This window comes from Anser anser (assembly GCF_964211835.1).
Source record: "Anser anser genome assembly, chromosome: 3".
NCBI classification, from domain to species: Eukaryota; Metazoa; Chordata; class Aves; order Anseriformes; family Anatidae; genus Anser; species Anser anser.
The window spans coordinates 69,830,911-69,857,434 of NC_139722.1; the positions used below are offsets into that span (position 1 = coordinate 69,830,911).

General features: G+C 44.5%; 2 protein-coding genes across 2 annotated transcripts in view; both read right to left on the reverse strand.

Annotated features, from left to right (window-relative positions):
• The window catches only part of IYD (iodotyrosine deiodinase), a 62,290-nt gene that overhangs the window by 20,778 nt on the left and 14,988 nt on the right, over positions 1 to 26,524 (reverse strand). The window lies entirely within an intron of this gene.
• LOC310896291 (uncharacterized protein) overlaps positions 1 to 26,524 on the reverse strand; it is a 33,804-nt gene that overhangs the window by 3,479 nt on the left and 3,801 nt on the right. Inside the window, exons 2-3 of the mRNA XM_083828441.1 lie at positions 22,748 to 22,846; positions 18,849 to 18,937 (exon numbers count right to left, since the gene is read on the reverse strand). Of these exons, the coding sequence (XP_083684567.1) occupies positions 18,849 to 18,937; positions 22,748 to 22,814 (156 nt within the window). The 5' untranslated portion in view covers positions 22,815 to 22,846. The remainder of the gene's footprint in view (positions 1 to 18,848; positions 18,938 to 22,747; positions 22,847 to 26,524) is intronic.

The following is a 26,524-nucleotide window of genomic DNA, read 5'->3' on the forward strand; positions in this document are numbered from 1 at the left end:
GTTGTCTTCAAGCATACAAGCGAATTTCAGATCAGCGCTGGTGTTTACTGAAAAACAACCAAAAAAAACCTATTCAAATGCCACCCATGATCAGCTACCAACTCAGTATATACCTGCTATGGGCAAGGCAAAAGTGCACATGAAACACGTAATCCAATTTCCCAATCAACACATAGAGACAAATGTCTGGGATCAATTGAAACTTATACATCACCAGGTATTGGCATTACTAAAAATATCATGAGCCTGATAAGCTTCTTCATCCCTGTGATGCATCTAGTGCATGCCCTCCTGCCTCCATCGGTGACCAGCACACGGTGCTTCTGAGCAAGGTGACCCTCAGTCTACTGCTGTCTCTTGCCTCCTGTGCACTCCACGCACACAACCGCCTCCTTCCCTTCCCCCGAGTCAGTTGCATGATCTCTTCATGACCCCTAAAGATATCAGATATCATGCCCTGTAGCATTAGATTTGATTATCTTTTTCATTAACTTAGCTCAGATTGCCACAAATGTTATTACTGCTTATGAACTAGCCTTTTGAAATCTAAGAGTACAGCAGCTAATACGATTACATCCCATAGCAATGAAAGCACGAGACAACAGTGCACAATTCAATAGAGTAATTCTTTTCATTTGTCCTCAGTGTACCGCCCTTCAGTTGCAAGCTCACTCTATTTATGCATTACAGGACAGGAAAAATAACCTAGCAGTAGGCAACATGATTCATTAATATCTTTCTAAATAAACTAATGCATTTATTAGGATCTGTAGTACCAGATAAACCATTACTCATACCCAAGGGGACAACAGTGGTCCTAAAAATATTTGTGATTTCAGAAAACAACTTAAATTTTAACTCAGAGACTAATTTACCCTCAGATTCATACCAGAATTTACCACTGCAATTTGCTACTGCTGTACAACTGCTACCACAATGAGCTTGTAGGACTGAGTTTACCCATAGCAGCAGTATGACAGACATTAATGATACTACTCATTGAAGCAAAGCTGCACAGGTGAGTTTGCATGAATCCACAAAAACTTTCAGGTCTCTAAACAGGAATCCTGAAAAACATCACTAAACTTACATGAAAAGCCACCAGGGGTCTGCAGACAACAATAGACCTTGAAAGTTATTTGCCCCAACAGTAGAGATACATAAATACAGATAAATACATAAATAAATACATAAATAGATACACAAATACAGAGATAGATATATATATGATCATGGATATAGACCTGAACCAGCTCTGTTATCAGAGCCATGTAATTATCATGAATGTAATCATCATGATACCAAAGTCTTGAGGTACCAAGAGCCCAGGTGCATACTCAAGCAGCTCCCCATGCGGGCACCCCTGCAGCTGCAGCTCTCCAGCCTTCATCCCCAGGTCCACGCTGACACTGGTACACCTGTACGTGCTCTGTCTGTGCTTCTGAGTGCAGCACAGCCAGCCATCATCCCTGATCTCTCCTCATCAGCTCACGGCACGGGAGGAGTGTTTACAGTGAATTCATAGCAGCACCCTACATGAGCAGACTTCAAATGGTGATGTGAAGTCAGGTAACTGTTAGTGGTAGAGAAATGATAACTGGATATCCTTTGGAGCTGACGTAAGAAACACTGCTACTGTCATTTTGAAGTAAAGAAGAAATACAGGGAAAGTATAATAAAAGGGGGGAAAAGAATAAAAATAGAAAAACCCTATTTTTCAGAGGTGGCTTTTTATTTCCATTTGTTTATATATTTGTGTGCGTGTGCTTACAGAGAGGGAAATTGTCTTTCATTCCAAATTATCATGATGGGACAGCCGAATGGCAGCATGCAGCATTTAAAATCAGCATTTCAAAGCCCAGCTATTCTTGGAATAGCTATTTCTATTACTTCACTTCTTATTTGCACCAAATCAAAACACGGCTAGCTTGTTTGAAGAGTTCCTTAGCTGATTACATCTGAGCCTCTAAAAACTTCATCTAGGGAAGCGGTTTCTAGCTATGAAAGTGAAGAAAGCCTTCAATTCCTATGTAATTATAAACAGCAATGTTCAAAGGGTTTTTTCCTTCTTCTTTTCCCTTAAATGCTTTGAATGATAGCTTCATCTTCTTCAGTCTCCCCCTAGTCTCCCAAGGAAATCCATCACAATGCTGAAGTCCTGCCCTCGCTATGGAGGGCATCCACAGCCCCTTCTTCTCCACGGGTGGGTCTGACCGTTTTTAGCTCCAATCTTCCTCCAACTTCTCTCCTTTGCAGGGGCTGCCTCCCAGTCCACAGTTTCACTTGGGCTGTCGATTGGCCACCCTGGAAATGCCTCCAGGTAAGACCCTTTCTTCCACCTGATCAGCAGCACCAGTGGCCGAACATTAATTGTCACCGTGACTCTGGTTCAGCTGTGTCAAGGATGATGTTGTTCCAGCATTTCCCTCTGCATTGCTCCAACGTTTGTTGCTTGCAGAGTTGAGATGGAAAGCAAAGTTGGCCATGACCCTACACACACAGTCTAGATCAACACATGCTGACTGGTAAACCTCAGAAGCAGTCAGGCAATGTGGGTGGCTTTTTTAGAGAGCCGGATGGTGTGAAATGCCTTGGTATCTGGAGAGGGTGAGATAGCTGGATGGTCAGGTCAGCTTGCTCCAGAGGGTCCCCAAGACTGGAAAACCACATTTGGAGACACCCAGGATACAGATCTCCTTCCCATTTTGAGGCAGCCTTTCAAAGAGTGATCCGAAGCACCCAGAAGCTTAAAGCACCACCTCAAAGAACCTGACAAAGATATTTTCACCCTTTGCTCTAGGACTAGAAAAAAGAAATAGTCCCCCAGTCACTGATCTATGACTTCTTGCTCTCTAATTTTACTTTTACCCTGTGCATAAATATTTATTTCATAACCTGTGACATCAGTTAATCAGCAAATTGCTTCTCTCGGGCTGCAGTGCCACCACCTGACGGGTTGCCAAGGGGTGTTTAACTTTTACCCTTTTCCTTCCTGGAGAAAGAAGCTGAAAGAAAGACCAGCTTTCTCTGGCTGGTCTGCAGAAAAGCAGCCAGTTCTCACAATAACGCTTAGTTCAAAACCCCAGCACTTCTCAGACAACTCACTCACAGCTAACACTTTGTCACTCCCTGAAACTGGATGTTAGTGGACTGTTTGAAAAATAAAACCATGTAGCACAAGTAAACTGAAGTTTGCCTCTCCACCAGCCAGTGATTTGTGTGTGGTTTCTCATGTGGGATTAAATCTGATTTAAGCATATAGAGCTTGGAAACAGGCTCAGCTGATTTTTTTCCTTGGGATCTCTGGGATCTAAAGTCTTTGAAGAGTTCAGACTAATTAATAGGCAAAATCCTCTCTGCATCTCACTGCGAATATAAAAGCTCAGGCCATGACAGCCTTTTGAAAAGAAACATAGAATCATCTAGGTTGAAAAGACCTTCAAGATCATCAAGTCCAGCCATCAACATGACTACGTAGTCCCATCACCAAACCAAGTCCCTTAGTGCCACATCCACACATTTCTTAAATACCTCCAGGGATAAGAGCTGCTTTCTGAATGAGAATCAAAATCAACCTCTTATTACTTCAAAAATAGCAGTGTGGTCCTTGATATCAGAGGAAAAGTTCACAAAGGGAAATGATGACCAGTAATATATGAAAGATCTGGAGAACCTCATGTTCAAAACCTTTCTCCACCACAGATATGTTATGGCCTCAGCCATTGGTATGAGGGAGTGGAGGCTCAGGCTCCATAGATGTTATTTTACTCAAAAAATTATGAATTGGCATTTATGAAAAAAATATGATGTGTACTATTAATGAGTAAACTCAGAGATCCAGGCATTCTGCCAGCACCCTCCCCTTGCTGTGTCACTGCAGCCTCTTTGGTACTGACACAGTGACAGACCAGGCTGCTGCAGTCCATGATGCTCCTGGATTATTTTCCAGCAGCAACAGTCCCTATTTATGATACAATAAGTTTAGTTTGGGACAGCTCTGCATTTGTGGCTGATGTTCTCTTAAAGACCACCACCGTGCTGTCCCAAGACAAAGGGTCTTCCCAGCAGTGATCAGTCATACCTTACCTTGCAATTCATGCACTCGGTCTGTTACAGCTAATCAATGCTGGAGTGTCTTCTGCATCCGAAAAGATAAATAAGCTCATTTTTCAATATTGACTGCAACTGTTTTCTTTTCAGCGTAATTTCTCTCCAAAATAAAAACAGAATTAGGAGCTATATACTGCTTTCCCTGTGCTATGGACTCTCCCATTCCTGCTAACCACAAGATAGCCTGCCATCACGTAACGCGCTTTGCTATCAAGTACACACACAGCAAGGATCCTGCTTTAGCACTTTGCCAGCGGATTTTTGTAGCTTATGAGCCCAATTGCTCATTTCAGTCAGGTTCTTCTCAGTAAATGAAAAAGTAGCTGAGCTTTATCTATGAAACCAGGCAGGGCCCTGTCCCGGCCCTGCTGTTAATTGAGGTGACCCCCGAGCAGCATTACCTCACACTCGGTGCCGGCTGCCTTTGAGGTTGTGCTGACAGCAAAAACAGAGCTGGTATGTGACCAGCGCTTGGTTATTTCCCTTCCCTCAGCCCATTGCTTATTCTACAAGGCTCTGAGGGATGTAGATGTACAACCAACAACCTGTGAAAGCATATTTCCCCAGCGGTTCCTTCTGAGCAGCAGGGAAGTGTCAGATGAGGACAGAGCCGGCATTATGCTGCTGCTGTGACTGAATCGCAACAGGAGCTCTGCTGTTAACCATTTAGCAGTCTAAACACACTCTGCAGCACTGTCTCCTCTGGTTTCTGCCCTGCATTACTTCTATTAGAGAAGCTTCAAGGAGCTAATTGTCCAGCAAAGCTACGTGACGAGCCTCTGAACAGACACACATGGACAGACCCAAGCACTGGCCCAGCTGTTCCAGCATCCTGGCAACAGCGGCACAAAATGCCTCAGATGATGCCAAATCCTCTGCTCCTTCAAACCAGGTCCCCTTCCGGCAGTGGTTCCGGCAGATAATTGGGGCCTGTGAAAATACATCGGTCTTCCCTTCAGAAGGTGAAGACTTGAATTATCATGGACCTTTCATTAACGGTCTTCTTGTGCCAGGAGCCTAAAAAAAGGTGGCACAAGACTAGGTCTTTTTTTCCACGCTGCTAATTACATTTGTATGAAACCCTCTTGGGGACGTGTTGACAACATGCTGACACAAGCTGGCAGCAGCAGCCATAGCCTGGCGGAAGGCAGTAAGCTCAGGCCTCCCGGAGACAAGTTTCTCTTCCCCAGCATCTTCTGGGAGCTGCTTGGCAGCGAGCAGCTCTACTCGTTCACTGCCGGCCATCCCCCTGTGCTATGCTGCTTCTCTCTGTCCTCCTGCTTCGAACCCCCACCTCTCCCCTTTCCCGTTATTCTCTTCCACCCAATTCCACAACCCATTTTCCATTGCATCTTTCCAGAACACATCTGAATACTGTTCAATGGTACGAATGGTGCCTTCTCTTCCACGCACACCACACCAGTGGTTTACCTGAGCTGCACAGCTCGGCAGAGGTCCTGGGAGCAGGAGGACAGCACTGCTGAAACATCTTTCCTGCCATCAGTCCCCCATCAAATCCATCCTGTAACTTAATAGGGCAAATTAGCAGTGACATTCAGGTCAAAATGATGCCAATTTTAGACAAATTCTGTTATTCTAATGTTACTCCAACGTCCTGCCATGAAATCTGACAAGAAACGTGTTGCACTCTCCTATTTCAGCCACCAGAATACAGCTATGTTTCTGTTTATAACTATGGTATCTCTGTATTTCCACAGTACTATGGCTCAGTGCCTTGCACTACCTCCAGCCGCAGCAAGGTAGTAAGAATCGTGGCCTTACGGCTCATTGCATTTGTCATTGCAAGTTAGCTACACAATATCCTTATGCTTTTTTATAATATGGAAAAACAAGTTCTTGTTTTCTTCCTTTTAACTAAATCCGCCCCTTTTCTATGCAACAGGTAGTAAAATTAATGTCTATTCTCATAACATTTTATGATCTTGAACATCAAATATTCCCTGGTTGCTGAATCAATCAGGATTCATTGACTCCTATTAGCAGTTAACAGGGCACTGCCTTCTCCACGCAGACACTCGTATTAAGGCTTTTACTCTGTGAAATTGCGCTTGATAGCCAGGAAGTCATTTATGCTACATGCAAGATCTGGTTTGCAAGGACTAATAAACATGAATACGTTTATTTCCTTCACTGCATTAAAGTGGAATAACATTCAAAGTCACCATGGCATAACTTTAAAATATGATTAAAAAACAAACAAACAAAAAAAAAACTATGATAAAACCTTCATCACTTATATATAATCCCATTTATTATTTGGTGTGTTTCAGCTAGATAGAAATAGACAGATGATCTCTCTGATCTTCCTCTAACATAAGACATGAGGAAATTCAGGGTCTGTGAATTTTCAGATAATACTTTTTAGGAAATACAGTTCTGTAATACAAGTGGAACGCTCCTATTGGTAATTTAAATGGATTATGTAAGTGATCATAAGGACATGTTCATTTACAGTTATACGCACAGCTACACATACAATTATACGACCTATCATGAATAAAAACAAACAAATAAAAAACAACAACAAAAAACATGGGTATCTTAAAAATAGAATTGACTCCATATAGAAGCCCATACAACTGTTGCTAAAATATGACACTAATGTGGGACATTTTATGGTCTTCTGCTCATAAAGTTTAAGAAGGAAATTAATTTATCTCATTTGTGAGATCAGCATCACCAGTTCCAGTTGTAGATAGCAGCATAAAGCAAATATCTTTGTATCTTTGCACACACTGTGCTTCTCAGAATACGCATTTCAGAAATAATTGCTCTCTTAAAAGAGTTAAGCGCCTCTGCCCCTTTTTAAATGTGGCACTGTAAAAACATTGCTCGCTCTCTCACCGACAAGTACGTTTCGGTAACTGTAAAGTCATTTTAAATTCTAATGCAAAGTAATTTGATTTGCAGGAAATGACAGCTAATTATTCATGCAGATGCCTCTGCTAGGTGTGGCTGGACTGTGCACAACCCTCACAGCAGGTGAAAGCACACACTTTGGTGCTCCTCATACAGCCTAGGATTTCTTTCATAACATTGAGTAAAACTTTTTTTTTCTGTGCAAATCACTTCCTGCTGAAAGTAATTTCCATGTGGAAGCTGAAATTGGAGGTCTAGTTCAACATAAGGGATAATTGTGCTGCAGCCAGCTTTAACTACTATTTACACGTTTGAAGCCAACATGCACTTCTGTGACAGCTCAGACCTGCTGGTCTGCATTTCACAAAGCCCACCTCTTCCAACCATCCTCATTTCACTTCCAGACCCCAAAAAACTTCCTTCTGGTTGCCAACATACCTGAAGGCGTGGCTTTACAGTCCTAAGCCCAAAAGTTCACATAGAGATGGTGCGGCCAGACAAAAGTTGACCTGTTTGAACCACACCGCGAAAGGGCAGCATTTTGACAATGGAAATCTCCACAGGTCTGTGGGGATATTAAATAGTCACCAAACCAAGCATCCATGGAAGGTCATGGCACAGTTAGGAAATAGCAACATTTCCTCAAAGGAGAGCCAGTTCAAGAGAAGTCTGTGCTGGGACCTATGCTGTTCAATGTATTTATAGGCAATTGACACAGCTTACCGATGAGACAAAGTTATTCAGGGTACTAAGGATAGGCAGCAACTGAGAAGGATTGCAGAGAAATGGTATTGTGACTGAACAAGAAAATCCCTCAAAAGGTTTTAGCACAAGTGGCAAATGTTCAGAGAACGGCAGCACAGAAGATCAAAGGCAGAGAAAGCTGCTGTGCAAGGAACAGATCAGTGAGGTAGGACACAGCAGAGTGTGAAAGAGGTGACTGCTGGGCACAGAAAAAAGTCTGCAAAAAGGTGACTGTGCGTAGGGAGGGTGGATAAATACAGGTTGTCCTCACCTCCTGCAGCACCAGCACCAGGGGGCATCAGCTGAAGCAGCAGGAGCCAAATTCAAAACAGCAAAAAAGGGGCAGCAGGAATGCCTTCACAAAGGGTGTTGCAGATGCTAAATGTTTCTGTGGCTTCAAGGAAAGGCTGGATATATTCCTGCAAAAAAAAGAAGTCCCAAGGGACCAGATCTGCCTATGAAGTCTCTAAGGAGAGCATCAAGCATCGCTCGTATTTGTCTCGCTCAGTCTCTTCCCTAGGTCTCCAACTACTGACACACCTAGGAACAGCACTCCAGGTGAGCCGAACCTTGGGTCAGGCTCTGCGTCACCACAGTTACCTTCTGAAAGCACTAAAATCTCTCCTATAACAAGCTTTCAACATCTTTATGGATTAACTCGCACTCGAGTTTTGTGTTAAATACACCATTTTCCTTAGTTCCTCCCCCAGGCATGTTATAATTCTGTCTGAATTGCCCATTTTTTAACAGTTGATAGCTCTTCTCAAAGCAGAGGGAAGCTTGGGTGCACCTCCCCAGTTCAGAAGTAAGAACACAGCCACAAATGAGCACAGTTCTCACAACTCACAGCTTCTGGGCTTCTCTCCTGATGACTGTTAGGCTCAGCATTAGCAATAAAGCTCTATGCACTGTTCAGCCTAGGGAAAAGAAAAAAAAAAGAAAAAAAAAGAAAAAAAAAAAACGTAAAACTGAGAAATCCTGGCACTGCAACTTGCTGTCTCAAGGCTCTGAGAAAGAACTATGTGGCACACATAAGGAAAAGGAGATCACTAACACACACACAAGATGATTGGCAAGTTCTATTCCAGCCATTCTCCTTGGCTGAAGGTCGAAAAGAGGAAGGAAATGGATTTCACTGTTGAAATTCGACACTATTTTACACAAGAAGAGTTTCGAGATCTGAGGGGGAAAAAAAAGAAAATGAAGTGACGGTAGGAGTCTAGTCGTGATACAGTGCTGAGCAAGGCCTGCTTGTACTTAATGATTTTTTTCCACTGTGTTGCTGCCTGAATTCTCCAGCAAATCAGTATGCCAGGCAGGGCAGAAACTGTACTGCAGCAAGACAAGAAAAAAAAAAAAAGGAAAAGAAGGCTGTTGCTTTCTATCTGCACATTTCCGATGCAATACAAGGGACACCACAGAGGTTATCCCTCAAAGCAAAGCTCACTTGGCATTTTTGGTTTCCTTCTCATGACCTTCACGGGGAAGGCAACAATGTGGGAGCAGCTCTAATTGGAACAGATCTGGTTTCTGCTGAGCAGCAGCATCCCACCTTCTTCCCCTAGAAGGAAAAAATAAATATATATATGTTGAAAATAATGCTGAGGCAGAGCTACAGGATCAAGGGATTGGGTGACCCCTGCAAGCAGGTGACAGCCCTGTTGGTGGCCACAGGGCTAGCGCAGACGTGGGGAGCATCATGCCAGGTTCCCCCCCCCCAGTCCTGGTTGTGCCTTCCTGGCCCTGCTTTAACAGCCTGGTCTCTCCTCACATGCTTTATCAGCAGAAACAGGGGAAGGGGCTGAAGGGACCGGAGTATTATTTTGCATTCCTGGATGTTGACCCACATCTGCCAATCGTCCACAGAAATACACGTAGAGATGCATGAGCCCTATCTCCTCCCTCCCTCCACACAGCAGTGACAAACTGTCCCATTTCCAACGGGATGAACGAAGATGGATTCCTGCCAACCAATGTTCTACAGCCCTAGCACAGCCCCACCTCCAGCCGCCTCTCTCCTGCCACTGTCCCCCAGAGCCTCCCCTCTGTCCCGTGTCCCCCATCCTGTCCCACTCCACATGCGCTGGCTGGCCTTATTTTCCCATTTATTTCTCCTCAAAAAAAGATAAAAATCAGTAAAAACAGAATTCCCTTTAGGAGGCTTCAAGGATCACTTGAGGTTGTTCGTTATGAGTTGAAAGGACCTACAGAAAAAAAAAGACAGACATTTTACCTTTAGAAATATGGCACTTATAGAATGAAACATGCAAAGCTGTGAGGAATCAAGCTGTGCTCTTAGGGCCATGATTACACTGAGTGCAACTTCAGCTGAAGGCCACTTTATTGAGATGTCCAATTTATTCTAATGACTGCTGCTTAGCTTGAGTAGCATTAGAAGTCCCATATAATTGGGGAGATATTTAGCTGGAGCCAATGGACTATATAATGTTTAACCAAGTATTAAGCAAGTGTGGAAGTTTAATCTCTTTTTGATTGACAGAGAAAGCAAAAGATCCACAAAATAAGGATAGGGAAAATGCAATGAATTTCACTTTCCCTCTAGGTTTTGTGGGTCTTTTTAACTCAGTTACTTTATTTTCAGGACATTTAGGCTTACCCTACAGACTGTGCATACAGGAGGTCAGACTAGATGGTTACAGCAAGCCCTTTCGAAACTGAAGCCTGCATAATCCCAAAAGACACAATTTCTTACCATGCCCTATCAGTCACAGGAAAGAATTGCACGTATCTATACAACTTAGACATCAGCCCTGAATACCTACCCTTCAGAATGAAAGCAGGAGTGCTTGCCACCTTCACCAAAAAACAGGGGCTTCTTTAGAAAAGCCTAGTGCACAGGTCAGTGTCTGTGTCCAAAAACCTCAGAGGTGCCTAAGCAGATAACTGGTTTTTAAACCTCAAGAGACCCCTCTATATCCTAAAGAAACAGACTCATAAACCTGTGTATATCAATAACAAAAGCAGGGATAAAATCCTGAGGTTAGAGGGGAAAAAGTCTGAGTGGGGTTATGAACACATTTCTGGTTTATCATATCACAAAATGGACAAGTCGGGGCCAAGATAATCTAGGCGCTGCAACAGCCAGTGTTATCAGCGTCCCCAAAAACGTAAAAATGTCAGTATCTGTCAAAAGCACAGCTTGCTTCAACCATGTTTTGGAAAGGGAGAGAAAATTCCCTAGGTTTCTCTCTTCAGTACAAACCAGCTTTGCCAGGCCAGCCCTCCAGTCACCTGCAGCACATCCACATTCCCCTCTCCCAAAATTGTGCCCTTCTGGTGCTGCAGCCATCTCCAGCAGAGCAAGGCCCAGTGCTATTCCTGCTGGCATTGGGCAACTTCTGCAGCACAGCCTGCAGCAGACAGGCAACTCCACCGATGCTGTGAGGAAATAGAGAATACAATGAAGGAAAGAAAATCTGCCATGAAATAGAGAAGACACCCTGCACCGTTTTTAGAGAGCTCTTCTCTGTACTGTGACAGTAAATGTGAAAGGGGTGGTAATGCCACCGGGAGCTACAGCTGTAGAGACAAAAAAGGTGTTCAAATCTGAAGGCAGAGTTACCTTTATTACTAGATGCTTGGAGTTACCCTGAATCAATAATAGTCCTGCAGCCCTCGTCCACTACAAAAAAAAAAATCTTTAAAAGTATGCATTAATATGCTGTGCACTGCCTCTGGAAAAGGCAGTGTGACTGCAGTGTGTGTAATGAGCTAGTCTAGACTGGGACCCAAGAGAGCTTTGCACAGGCATACAGGACTGCATGCTCCTGCCCAGACATCTCTGGCAGTCTGTCCCTTAAATTGCCATTTGCATGCTCCTCAGTAATTGCACTCATATGGGTGGTTTTGCTGAAATGAGCAGGAAATCAGCTGACTTGTATTGATGATGCTGAAAGATCATGTCTACGCTGAAGGAACATTTCATTTTATCTTTCTACCCTATGCAGCCAGAGGATGTGAAGAACAGCCCACAGGACAGGTTTGCATTGCACTGGAGCCGTGAAGAGCCATCAAACTGCATCACCCTGGCTGAACAGATCCACGATACATATTTCCTGCTCTGCCTGCAGTAAGTGCAGGTACTGAGGCAAAACTCCACAGGACGGATCTAATCATGGCCTGTAAGGCTCAACCAGATATCTGCACAGTGCTAAACGTCAATATCACGTTCAGTGTTGAAAGACACCGGCTATGTTACTGGAGTACAAACTAGACTGCTGAGATGGGATGCCACCAAACAGCACAGGTTCTTTATAACAAAACCTTTTTGGCAGGAGCAACATAGAAACCAATCATCATCAACTGTGGTTAGAGCATTAAAAAAAAAAAAAAAAGGTAAAAAGGTTTAAAGGTTTTACTGAAAAAGGTGCAGGAACCTGTTTGGTTTCATCAAAGCTGGGGCAAAGGAAAGGGGAAACAGTTTCCCACTCCCAGGCTTAACATATCCATGCTCTGATGAATACAGAATTTTAAAAGCTCCAAATAGTGTGAGAGTTCAAGAGCTGATATCTGGATCTCCCTTATCCCTACCTGGATACTACACACTTGCATCCAAATGTTGGACTTTTGGCATTGAAGAAGATGCAATTAGCACAACTAAAGATTTGCAAACACAGTCAAAAGGTTTTGTTTCCAAATCGATACAGAATGAAAACAGGTTTCAAAAACTGCCTTGAAATGAATTGTTGCTGTCTAGCCAGCCCCGGCAGTAATGAGGAACAGCGAAGCATCCTGCAGGAAGCCATGGAAAATTTGGCAGGGAAAAATGTGTGCTTTAGAAATGTCCACAAGTTATTGCTGTAAGTAAATTTTTCAGGGGTGGCAGAAGTATGAAGGAAGGACTTAGTCCTTTCCTAGGCTTTTTTTTTTTTTTGCTAATTCCTGCCTCAGCTGATGTTTCAATTCATATTGGATTCACTCTCTTATTGCCTGATTTTAAGATGTTATCTATTCTAATGATTTATTTCAGCCTTGTTCCAGCTCTTCCCCCTTCCTCTATCAAGAGAGCACACACATGGCTGCCATCTACCAGCCTTGCCTTCCTCCATCTCTTCTGTTCAGCTTCTCTCTTTTTCTACTGTCAGTCCATTTTTGTTTCCCTCATTCCATCTCTTCTTTCCAACTTCTTCCCTTCTTTGCTCCATTCCTCTCCTTTGGCTGGTTATTTTCCTTGTCACTCCACTTAGCATGTTTTTCTCTCCTAGCCTCAGATTTTCATTTGTTTTCCTTTCTATTTCCTAGCCTTTCCTGGCGTAATGTTTCCACCCCATCAGTATCACACACAGAGCATCACACAAACAGCTTTCATCCCTGATGGGCTCCCCGATGATTAAAACCTGCAAGGTTTGGACCAACTCTATTTGCAATGTGTCCTTCAGAAGCAAGAGAGAGGTTTTTGTGCGTTTCTGGTTTTCTTTTCTTTAAAAAAAAAAAAAAAAAAAACAAAAAACAAACAAAAAAAATCCCTTGTTCCCTCACTCTCCTTAGCCTTATCATCTATCAAAGCAGTCAGCCCTTTATAAAACAAGCCGTGAAGGAAGCCTGTTGGCAGGGAACCTGCACTGACTGGGAAGCTGCCAAAGCCTGCAAAAGCACTGAAAAACATCACGGGAGACAGAGAAGAGGAAGCTGTGCCCAGTGTCTCAGAAATAGGTTAGTATTACAAAAGGGAAAAAAGGTGCAGAGACATTTCAGAAGGAGTTAGTGTCTCTAATGCAAAGCCATCCCATTTTAGTAAAAGAGTGATTTGGAAATGATTGCTTTCCTCAGCAGTTCCCAGTCCAGAGCTCACAATGCTCCTCTCCCTTCCTCCAGCCTCACGCTCATCCAGCAGCTGCTGCTCAGATTCCCAGCATGTTGACGGAGCACGAACACAGCACCGACCAAATTCTCTCCACTCGAAAAACACCCTTCTGCCAATAAGCATTCGCAAAATCAGAGTAAAGGGTCGTCTGGGTGTGACCAAATTATAATATTTATTTCCTCTGCATCCTTTTATACCAAATTCTGCTTGGGCATCCATCTGATGGGCCGCATGCTGACATCCAGGGAGAAAGTGAGTAAAGCAAGTTTGAGAGGTAGTATTTGTATGCAAGTATTATAAATCATTCAAAGCCACTTAGTTATGTTTGCTTCTGGCCTGCAAGCATGCATCTGTTCCCATGGCTACTTTTCCCATTCGTGCTTCGCCTTTCTTTTCGCTAGTTTGCAGTGTCCATTCATAGCATCTTGGCTTCATTAGGCTATAAACAATTTGGCAACCACTGCCCAGCACCTGGCAGACTGGGAGTTCAGCACTGACGGAAGTCTGCGATGCTATAACCCTAGAGATAACTGGTGAAATATTACAATGTTTACTAATGAAAAAGATGTAATTCAAAAATTTAATCTGAAAGCACAACAGCATTTAACCGTATCCCCTCTCTGTTTTTCCTTTCCCTTTATCAGCATGAAGAAAGAGGTTTGGGTGAAGCACGCTGTTAGTCTGCACCCCAAGAGCCATCTGTGTTCTGTACCCCAGCATTGAAGGAGGGTGAAGTGCTTCTCAGTCCAGATGGTCACTGCCACTTTCAATAGCAGCTGCGAGTGAGTCACTTTGCCCCAGAGAAAGGGATTATTTGAGATGAAGTTGAGGACACTGACTTACTGGAAAGGAAACATAGTAAATTTGAGGTTTTCAGCTTCTCAGGAAGCTGTGTGAACAAGCCTGGCATTTGCAGAGGCTACCCAAGGGACCATAAAGCTGGTCTGGCTTTAAATAGGAGCAACCTAGAGGGTGATTTGGAAAGAAATAGGACATGAACTGACTTTCCTCTCTACAAATGAGCTCAAGAATCCTCCACATGCATGCAAAGCAAAACAGAAAAAAAACTCTAAGGCCTTTTGCCTCATCCAGCAGTCCACAGAGATAATAGTACTCTGTCACTCAGGCCCAGGATCCTGAAATAGGGCACTAACAAGGGCAGTACCTCAGATAGGGAACCCCTGGATCAGCTGATGACTAACCAACACATAAGACACTCCCGGTACATCTAAACCTAGGTCTCTTAGTAAATCTACATTCATGTGTCACCTTCCTTTGGTGGTAATTTCCTTTTCCATTTTGAATTGGCAGGACAGAAGCCAGGACTCACCTCCATCAGAACTTGCCATGGTCATGGAGCCTCCATCCCCAGACAACATGAAGAGCTGCAGAAGATGAGTGCTGAGTAGATGCACACTGGGCATTTGAATGCCAAACCTGGCTGTTTCCTATAACTAGTCATGCTCTTTGGTATGGCATAGTTACATATACCAGGCATAGAGTATTTCTTTCTATTCCTTCATTATTCTCAAATGAGCCTTAATTTGCTGGAAATAGTCTGCTTCACATTGGCCATGTGGCAAATGTTTCTTCTGGCAAATGTTTCTTCAGCATGGGAGCTGTTCACCGAGTAAGACATAACCTACTTTAAACTTCTCAATGGCAAGTCCCTAGCTGCTGAAGCAGGGAACACGGTTTCTGCCCTTTCATAAAAATGCTGAATCTTTTTAAAGATCTCCTAACATAGGTTTTTGAACTAATAACTCATGACAACATCTAACAACTTTTCCCCTCTACAAAGACTAACATTCACACTGACTTTTCTAATATTTAGACCTTGTTTTTCCTTCAAATTTAGACTGTATTTAAAACAGATAATTGTTTCTCTATTTATTTAATGACTGTGACTCATATAACCTGTTTAGTCTTTTTTTTTTTTCCATTATTCCCATGTGATCTCATGCTGTTATTTCTGACTACCAAACAAGCCTATTTTGTTAAGGAAAGAAACTGAATCTTCTGGATCTCCCAAATATTTTTTTTAAAAGTTAGTGTTCACACAGGTATGCATGAATAATTCATAATGCAACCTCATTTTTAGCACCATAATAAAGTCAGTCCATTAATTTGCAAATCCATATTTGCATTATTCATTTTGTTCTAATTGCAGAAATTCTCAAATAAAGCATGGAAACACTGCAGCACTAGGAATTGTTAGAAGTTAGGAACAAATATTTTTCATTTAGAACTAAATCAAGAACTGAGGCTCCATTTCCTGTCTGTTACGTTTGACCTCTGGGCCAAATGCAGCCTGACTTTTTAGCCCAATTTTTTGTGGAGACACGGCTGGTGCAATCACACTGGGTGCACATGCGCATATATGCTAGGGGTTTCTTAAACCCTCAGGCCAAATTAAACCAAATCTGGCAAAAAAAAAAAATACTCTTAAGCAGGCTCAGTAATTTTCAGCTACTTCAAGTTGCTTGAAAATAGACAGTCACAGAATAGAGTGATATTTTATATAGCCTAGCTGAATATACACCTCATTAGAAACTAGGGAAGCCATATGGAAGGGAGCTCTAAAAATGCCCCACTTACAAGAAAACCTCGTTCAGCTTTCTTTTCAATTTCAAAGACTGCTGTATAGATCAGACAGGAACATGCATGTTGGCAAGCACCAACTTTGAAATATATTCACACACTGGCCGAACATTTGTTTCTGTGCTACCATACTTCCACGTTCTCTGGAATAAGGCAAGTTATTACACACAAAGCTAATGTCAATGCGAGACACTTACCATACTGAAACCCCTAGGGTTTTTGGTCCCTAGTAAGGTCCAAAACGCACAGAGCAGAAATGGAGAGGGAGATGCCAGGCTCTTCTCCGTGGTAACCGAGAGGTAAAATGTGAGGGAATAGCACAAAGCTGCACCTGGGAAGGTTCAACCTGAACATCAGGAAAAATTTCTTTACCCTGAGGGTGGTCAAACACCAGAACAGGCTTCCTAGAGAGGTGCTGGCCATCTTTGGTGTCACTAGCACCCAAAATTAAGATGACTGCATCTAGTTAAACAAGAGCAGCAAACAGTGGGCTTTCCCTTTTCCCTTGGTGTGCAGCTCAGGGTCTGTTTGGCAAGCAGCCATTTGCTGGGGTTACCCAGGATGAGCACCACACCCCACCACCAAGCAGAGCTTCCCTGCTAGGGCTCTGCAGCTCTTCTGTCACAGAGGACACAGACAAAATCAAGAAGTGTAGATTGGTCTGAGATTGGTGGTGGTGGTGGTGGTAACTGAGCCCTGCATCAGCTGTACTGTCCCACTGGCATCCCCATACTGCTGGGTCTGACCTTCTCAGCACACACTCTGTGCTCACTTTCCATCTTCTCCTGATCTCTCAGTCCTAACACCTAAACCCCCAACTACTCTCCCATGCTTCTCCTAGAGCTATCACATACTCCTGTAAAAATTCTGCAGAAGAAGTGATCTCTCCAGGATACAGTTCTCCTTTGGGGCCTTTATGAAAGTCAAAGCTAGGCATACCTAGCCTTCAAAAAGAAATTTCTGACCTAATCAATATAGAGAGCCATGGCAGACAAAATAGCAACAGAATCCTTCATGGGAAGCTCCACTGTGTTATTCTTCAACTGGAAGTGCCTTTGGGAAGTCAGTCAGGACTGCAGCCCTGTTTGTCTCTAGCAGAGCCTCACCCTCTTTCAGTCTAAAATGCACAGTCAGGAAGTTAATATCATTCCTCCAATGTCCTAACCTGCTAAAGATGGATGTCCCAGCCAACTGATGCTGAAGGGAAAGTCAGGCAGGCCATCTGCCTTGACATGGCCCAGATAATGCCAATACATTTTGGTGGTAAAAAAAACAAACAAACAACAACAAAAAAAACCACCCACAATAAATTGTAGCTTTGCAACCAAAGCAGTGCTCCTAGTATAAAATATATTGTAAAGATGCATCTCCCTCATAGCACTACCACGGAGTTAAACTGTGGAGATTTTCTGCCCCCAGCAAAAACATTTGACCAAGAAACCCCACCAGCAGAGTCCTGGGAAGTCTTGGAGAATGCCAAGTATTGCTCTCAAGCGGGTTGATGAGCACCATTTTGACTGTTCCAACTGCTCATGACTTATTTAGCATTCTCTCAGAGGAGCCAAGACCTGTGTTCAAATTCAAATAGGGCTGTAGCTCTATTCAGTGATTTGGGCAGCCATCCAGTTACTAGAAAGGATTGATATATGTGCACACACACACACCAGCTGTGACAATTTGTTGAAGGAGCTGGGGTATGTATCAAGCACCTTTCATATCTGACAGAAAAAAAATAAAAAATCCACAGCAATTTTGACAGGCACAGAAGCTATACCTCAGCCCTGCAGCTTTGTCCCCACTGACATCAGTGGCAGGGTTGCCATGAACCTGAACGGGATCTTACTTTGGGCCATGGGTAATTTTTTATTTTCCACATAGGTTACACAGCAGGGTCAGACTCACGCTAGCCCCTGCTTGGGACATGAACAAAACATTTGAGATTTGTGCAAAATTTGCATGTCATGTTAGCAGTTGACATTCTGGATTTTCTCCGCTGTTTGATGAAGTGGCACATTACTGGGGACTCTTGCCCTGTAGGTCACAGATTTAAAGAAATATTTAGCCTGGGAGAACAATGGAAGGTAACGGGATAGTTAGTGGTGCTGTGGTGCTGTAACAATACAAGCACAAAGCAAATAACTTTTGATTCCCTTCAGGGAGGCTGAAGCCAAGAAGTAACACCAAGCGCTCATAATCCTAGGCTAAACATGCATTCCCTGCAGCCTAGTCTCGTCAGTTAAGCATCTCTCTGGTTTCCCTCTAAGTGAATATTAAGCTTATACTTTAAGAAAACATTTGGAAGAAGCTAAATGAAGCTCCAGCATTAAGATTTTGAGAGTTAGCCACCATTTTTATTTATTTTAAAGAGGACTTAAAATTGGTCATCTCCCTCACTATGCACAGCCCCAAACAAGGGGTATTAAGCCTCAAGAGACATGTCTGAGGTTGTTGCTAAAGCAGAGATGAAAAACTAGAGCTGGGACTCAGACTGCAAGGCAGTACCAAGACCACAGCTGCCAGCATTTCCAAATAAAACTTCTCAGGACATGCTTCAAATCCAGAGCACACCGTAGGCTCCGTCCTGCTGCTTTCTCCTCACAGACATCAGTAGGAGTATCAAACTTCAGGACCAGCCCCAGCTTAAGGAACATTGTCCACCAAAATGACTCAGAGGGTATCCAGGACATACTTTGTGTGCATGCATGTGGAAAACTAGGTCACCACCAGTCCTTCCTCCCTTTTTTCTTCTGCGGATGCTCTGCAGTGTGAGGTAAAATCCTGCAACAAGAACAGCAGGATAACAGCATTACAAAACCCATCAATAGATCAAGTGCCCAGGGACACAGAGGTCTGAATCACATTGTGTGAGCCCTTTTTTAGCTAGCAATTCCCCATTCATCTTATCTGCAGTTCAGTGAAGCAAAGTATTCAATCAGAATTAATTCTTACTATATATAAATGAAAGACGATGCATTTAGAAAACCCTAGTGCAGCTTTATGTCAATAATAGAGGCAAGCAACAGCAAGTTTCTCTGCATTAGATGCAGTAATAATAATAAAAAGCAAACCATATGTCATAGTTCTTTTGAAAGATCCCTTCAAACTATCCAGATTTGGGCAAAGCCAGGGTCATAAAAGAACTCGTGGCTCGGAATTTGCTCAATCACTACCCACGGTGGGAGAACACCCACTGAGAGCACATCTTCTCCTACCATAAATGGGGCAGATGAAGTATCTCTTCAAGATTTTAGTGCTTTGGGATGACTTTCTTCGGAAGTGAAAATTCCCTGTGCTGAACTGCAGTAGGAAGCATTCTCAAAAGGAGAGGGGAAGGGGAACTGCTTGTGCATAAATAAAACTGTGACTTTGGTTAGCTCTTGCAAAATTCAGATTTTCTTTTTATTAGCAGAAAATGAGATGCAGGGTCTGGGTTACACTCATTCTGCATGAATGAAGCAGGAATAAAGTCCAAAGGTCTCGGTCCCACTGCAGCCTCTCAGGCATTGAGATGCCATAGGTGGAGCCCTGCCACAGCAGGCACAGCAGAGGAGGACACCTCATTGCGCATCAATGACCATGGCCACAGCAGTAACACTGCAGCCTGAGCTGCCAGGGCTCCCCAAAAATGCAGGCAGATTGGGAACAGGGCCTTCCATGTCAAAACAAAAGGCTTTGGAAAAACCTCAGTAGTGTCACTGTTTCATGGTAAGCAGAACAGAAAGAGATGAAGAGTGAAAGAGCAAGCTCTGGAGGGCTGCTTGTCTCAGTTTGACTATACGTAGGCAAGGAAGCGAATGGATCCTTGACCCAGCTCTTCTCACAGCACCTGTGAGGTTATTTTACACCCAAAGCTAAGTGGGCATAAAAAGCGAGAGATCACGTTTCCAGGCAGTTCCTGGTTCTTGGTCAGCAATAGCATGTGCTGCTCTAGAGCTGAGTGGGGGAAATAACGCAATACTGAATTTAAGAAGTGAAGCACTTTCCTGAATAAAAGTTCCCAGGATGATCATGACAAAGCTACACTGGAGCCTGCCACAGTGGTAACTGTTCCAGTTGGTACCGGGAAACAATTCCAATATTTTATTGTGTTATCATTTTTCCAATTATGCTTCTCACTATTTCTTTTATCGTCACTTTTTATCCCTGCCTCCATCATCTGTGTGTACTATCCATCTATCACTGTGTTGTTTTATCATAATTACTCAGTTTTTATTTTTCTGATATTTAACTCTATCCTAGCCGAAACCAGGGCACACCACACCACATGGTACGGAATATCCCTTTGGTCAGCTGGGGTCACCTGTCCTGCTTCTGTCCCCTCCCAGCTCCTCCTGCACCCCCAGCCTCCTCACTGACAGGGCAGTGTGAGAAGCTGAAAAGTCCTTGACTCACTGTAAACACTGCTCTGCAACCATTAAAACAAGTAGGACACATTTCTTCTCAGAAAGAGTGATCAGGCATTGGAACGGGTTGCCCAGGGAAGCGGTGGAGTCACAGTCTCTGGGGGTGTTCAAGGAAAGGTTGGACCTGGTGTGTAGGGACACGGTTTAGCGGGTGACATTGGTGGTAGGGGGGTGGTTGGACCAGATGATCCTGGAGGTCTTTTCCAACCTTAATATTTCTATGATTCTATGTTACACTGATGAGAAGCTAGAGCCTGAGCTGGAGAAGGCCATGTGGAACAAGGCAGATAAGGCTGCAATTTGCAAGGTCCTGCAGTTTTGCCACCTAACCTAACCCGTAAAAGTGACCTAAAAGAAAGGTAGAGAGGGACTCCGTCAGAGAGTGTAGCGACGGAACAAGGAATAATGGCTTTGAACAAACGGAGGGGAGATTTAGATTAGATGTGATGTGGGGAAGAAATTCTTCACTCAGAGCACAAAGCCCACATGGGAATTAGGGCTGAAGATGCACCTTGCTTCTGTTCTTTTCCATAAAGAATAGAACGAAATTACCTAAAAACCAGTGTTAACAATAAACCAAGGCACAGGGTGGGAGGTAAAGGACAGTCCCTATGGCCAAGGGGCAGCCTTTCTCTCTGGCAAGCCAAATGGCCCAGGGGAGCCAGCCCCAGGAAAGGACTCTCAGCCCCCCCAACCCTCCTCCTCCTTGTCCACATGAGGGCATCTTCCAGGCCGCTCCCAACATGGCCGCCTTTGGCCACGCGTGGGTCTCTCCATCACAGAGGCTTGCCGAGGTCACAGTGGCCACCACTGCCCCACCTTCGCTGGGGGCCCTATAAAAGAGGACCCCCGCAGCTGGCCCACCACTCGCTCAGCTTCTAGGTGCTCTGACAGCCAGCTTGTGCAGCAGGAAGAAGTCCAGAAGCAGCAAGGCAAGTGGCAGGCCTCCTCGGTGTGAGGATAGCAATGCTGTCCAAGGAAGCACTGAGTAGGAAAGCACTTAATGAGAAGAAGTCTCATGGGCAGAGGGATCGCGCCTGCGGCACAACAGACACCAGTGCCCAGGGGACCTCTGGCACGCAGCCCACAGACACTTACAGGCAGTACCACTGGCACCGCAATGATGCAGGGAACAGGCCGCCCCCTCAGCCACACAGCAACAGGGGGCCTGGGCCTTCCCGTTGGTGCAACGGTGGCATGGAGCAAAGGCAGGAGTGTCAGGCAGGCAGCCAGGTAGAGCAGAGGCATGCCCATAGTCCAGGACACAGTGTGGGACCCAGCCACGGCTGTAATGCAGACAGCAGCATGAGACCCACAGGTGGAAATCAGACAGTGGCATGGGACCTAGGGGTGGAACTGGCCGACCCCCTGGTTCGGCACCCTGGCCTGAAAATATTCCTGATGGAAGGAATCCCGCTTGGGCAGTCCCCGGCAAGGAGGGGCTTGTCCTTCTGCCAAACACCATGGAGCCCATGGATGTGGATCCACCAAAAGATGTGGAGGAACCAATGGAAGTGGATCCACCTCGGCCAGATCAGACCTGCGACTACCCCAGTACGTCTTTGCTCTCTGCCATCCGAGCACAGCAACAGCGTCTCAGGAGTGCCCAGCGAGCTCCCTACTCGTTGAGCAGGCTCCATCCCTAGCATTAGCTTGGAGCCACCAAACACCACGGCTTACCTGCGGGATGTCCTGGCAATAAAGAACTCTGTTGTTGATTCTCAGGGGTTGCACGAGTGCTTCTTTCCCATCCCCCAGCCCTTGTGCGAGAGGTGGCATCCCTTCTGCACAGAGACTCAAGGAAGAGCACAAGAGAGGACCCAGCTTCTTTTGGGCTGCTGTGCTGGGGTGACAGGAGGAGTCCCCAAGGGCCACCATGCACCTTTAACATTTGTGAAAATAGACTGAGGGGTGAAAATAGTAGTGCGTAAGCAATTATAGGTGTCTAATTTCTCATATTAGGAGTGAGTTTCTATAGCTGAGTAACTGGTAACGACGGACATGGAGAAGGCTGAGGTACTCAACAACTTCTTTGCCTCCGTCTGCACTGGTAGACGGGCTTCCCAAGTCTTTCATTTCCCTGAACCCATAGATGGAGGCTGGGGGATCAAAGTCCCACCCATTGTAAGTGAAGAGCAGGTTCGAGACCACCTGATGAATCTAAACAGGTACAAGTCTATGGGACCTGATGACATGAATCCCAGGGTCCTGAGGGAACTGGCTGATGTAGTTGCCAAGCCTCTCTCCATCATAGTTGAAAAGTCCTGGCAGTCGAGCAATGTCCCTGGTGAGTGGAAAAAGGGAAACATCATGCCCCTAGTCTTCAACAATTAAAACAAAAAATTGAACAAAGAGCACTAGTCTTCAACAATTTAAAAAATTAGGAGACATTTCTTCTCAGAAAGAGTGGTCAGACATTTGAACAGGTTGCCCATGGAAGCGATCGAGTTACCATCCCTGGGGGTGTTCAAGGAGATCAGAATCATAGAACATCCCGAGTTGGAAGGGACCCACAAGGATCATCGAGTCCAACTCCTGGCTCCACACAGGTCTACCCAAAAATTTAGACCACTTGACTAAGTGCACAGTCTAAACGCTTCTTGAATTCTGACAGGCTTGGTGCTGTGACTCCGTCCCTGGGGAGCCTGTTCCAGTGCGCGACCACCCTCTCGGTGAAGAACCTCTTCCTGATGTCCAGCCTGAACCTCCCCTGTCGGAGCTTGACACCGTTCCCTCGGGTCCTATTGCTGGTCACTAATGAGAATAGGTTGGTGCCTGCCCCTCCACTCCCCCTCGTGAGGAAGCTGTAGAGCACAATGAGGTCTCCCCTCAGCCTCCTCTTTTCCAGGCTGAACAGGCCCAGTGACCTCAGCTGCTCCTCATACGTCTTCCCCTCTAGGCCCTTCACCATCTTCGTAGCCCTCCTCTGGACACTCTCCAACAGTTTAACGTCCTTTTTGTGCTGTGGTGCCCAGAACCGCACACAGTACTCAGGTGAGCCTGCGCATTCCCCATGCCAGGGGCACTGCGGGGCTGTCTTCCCCCCAGCCTCCTGCTCCTCATTGTGGTGAGCTCAGGCTGTTGGGTCATCCTGACTCCTGCTGCAACTTGGTTACTCTTCATTTCCCACACAGCCTGGCCTGTAGGGCCTTGCACTCTGAGTGTTGAGCTAGTTAACACCATTTTGCAGGACTTTCAGCTTTTTCTTCTTAGTTACCTTGGTTAGTCTGAGGAAGAAAAAGCACTCATGTAGGCTTAGCCACCCCCACCTGAAACAACTGACAGAAGAAGAGAGGATAAAAGTGAGAGACTCTCCAAGATTTAAAAACCCTCCTAATACCTAAATGCTAACTTGGAAAAGGTCAGGAATATAACCAATGCAGAACTGAAACAGGGCTGAGCAGATAAAGCTGACATTTTCCAGTCAGTTGGAAAGGAACAGAGCTCCCAAACACCTTTTCTGATACCAGTGTTATACAAGGGAAAAAAAAAGGAGGGGTACAAATTTCACTTTTCTTTTTGTGCACATGCAATTTCTGGGATTGGGAAGGGGGAATTTTTAGTCATGTAGGTAGCATTTGCAAAACGTAGAGCAGAAACCAATGTCTAAGGCATCCCCAGGGCAAGCTGAATTTTGAGAGCACTTGAAAACACACGCCTCTTCTTCCTCCACCCACACTGAGCCTGCACCTTATTCAAAGTCAACGCCCAGATCCTGAACAAAGGTGACACTGCCAAGAGAGGGTTGCACCTTGCTTTGTGGCAGTGCAACGTGGGTCTGCAGAAGGCAGGCAAACAGCTGCAGAACTGTGTCCCCTGCTATCTACCCATTGCACAGGGTGACCTGCTGGTGGCACCTGGAAGCCACAGTTCCTATGCAAGTTACCAGCAGTCCCAGCAAATTGGTAAAGCCTTGGTGCTGGGCAGCTCTGAGAACTCATTCTGGTAGCACCTTCTCTCTTTCCATGTAACTTACCCTCTGTAGTAAAACCAGCACCTACGAACAAAATCTTAGCACTGATCAAGAAATGGCACTTGAAATCTCTATTGTCTGCAATATCTACTGAAAAAAAAAATAAAACAAAATTCATTTCAGAGCCTCAACTGCTGCCTGGTGCCATGCAGTGAATGACCCCATGTAACAGCAATTCACACCTCACTAATGGGATGTGTTGGGAATCCGTCTCTTGCCTTGCTTCTGGTCAAAAAAAAGCCATTGGATAAGGTCTGAACATGCTTGGGAGATGTGTAGTAGTGGTCTGCTTCCTGTTCACGGATCTGCTTATGATGGGAGAAACTTACTTAAAATACTATATGTGAAGAGACTCAGATGCCAGATGTCTTTGAAATTTGAAAGGATTTGTTACTGTACCCTGAAAACGCCAGTCATGGCTAACTAGATGATATATATGCATTTTGTAAATATTTTAGATTTAGGTAAACTGTGACTTCATAAACAAACCCCTCTACTATATGGCAGACGTGTCGATACAAGAATACTAGAACACTTATGATGGCAGTCAGCCTCTGGTATACTGAAGGCAAGAGCAACGCTCCACATACTTGTAATTTACAAGCTGTTCACACAACAGTCCTCACATATATCCATTCTTCAGTAACCAAGATATTCTACGCATAACGTGAACATAACTTTTGAAATGACTTCATATCGTACTGGCAGAAAGCACCAAATTTTCTCCCATTAGCAGTTCCCATAGTAACTGACATAAGTGAAGGAAGGAGAAATCCAAGCTAGGTAGTGCAGCAGGAACCCAATGTTTTCACATTAAGAGGGAAAAATGGATGAAGATTAGGCAAACAGATATCATTCAGAGCTGTCTGGGACAGTCTGTATAGCTCAGTGCCTGACATAGCCCGTGAGCCTTCCCCTGAGGTGCAGCACCTCAGCCTTTCGGGTTTTGCAACACTTGACTATTGCTTTAATTGAAGTCATGAAAAGCAATGAATGGTCTTACACAAGGACTGTTTAAGAACAGTGATAGTAACTGCTTTCAAATTTAGATCTTTGTGTAACACACTTTCACTACTGGCTGCATTGAGAAATGCAGCGTTGCTGGTGGCTTCCCAGCAGAACCTGGTTATTCCTGCCAGAAACTGATCTGTCTCAGGTCCTTAAAGCTAGCAAGGAAGAGGATGGTGCAGGAGGAGGCAGAGGATTTAAGAAGGATGCAGCTGAATATAGGAGCCAGGGGATCCCCATGTGGATCATGGGCCCAGGAAACAGCCTCACACTCACTTTTGAACAGGTGTATTCTGCAAGAACCCACAGAGAGCACATCTCTGGATGCTTCATGCAAGTCTCACTTCCTTCACACTCAAGCCTCGTGCTCACACACAGTATCTGATACAAATCAATTCACAAAAAGACACCAAAAGCTTACCAGCCAAACAAGCAAGATGAGAGAGCATCTCCGAGTGCCCTGCCAGAGCACCACAGCACCGCTGTCACAGAGCTCCAGTGGCTCCAGACCATGCTTGCTCCAGATGTCAAAGCAAAAAACACTAACAGAAGCCTGTAAGCAAGGTGCCTGAGCAACACTCTGCCCAACACACTTTCCTGCCTTGCAGCTCTGATTTCAAGATCTGCAAGAAGCTAGAAAGTGTTGTTAGGCAGACATTTCCATCCAAAATAAGTCACTTTTTTTTCTTTTCTTTTCTTTTTTTTTTTAAGAGCAACCAGCAACCATAATTACGCTGCCAGTCTATTACTAGCATTTAATTGCTCTAATAATGCCATTGTCTATCACGCACATTCTGCACCAAGTTCAGCCTGAAGCACAGCATTCAGTTGGCTGTGCAGAATTTGGAATAACTCACACTAACTATGCAGGGTAGTGCAGCCTCAATTATTTAGCAGTCATCAACTCAATATATAGCTCACACGGTTTCAGAGCATATATTTTAGTCTAAAACACTGTTCTTGTTATCATGAAAAATGCAC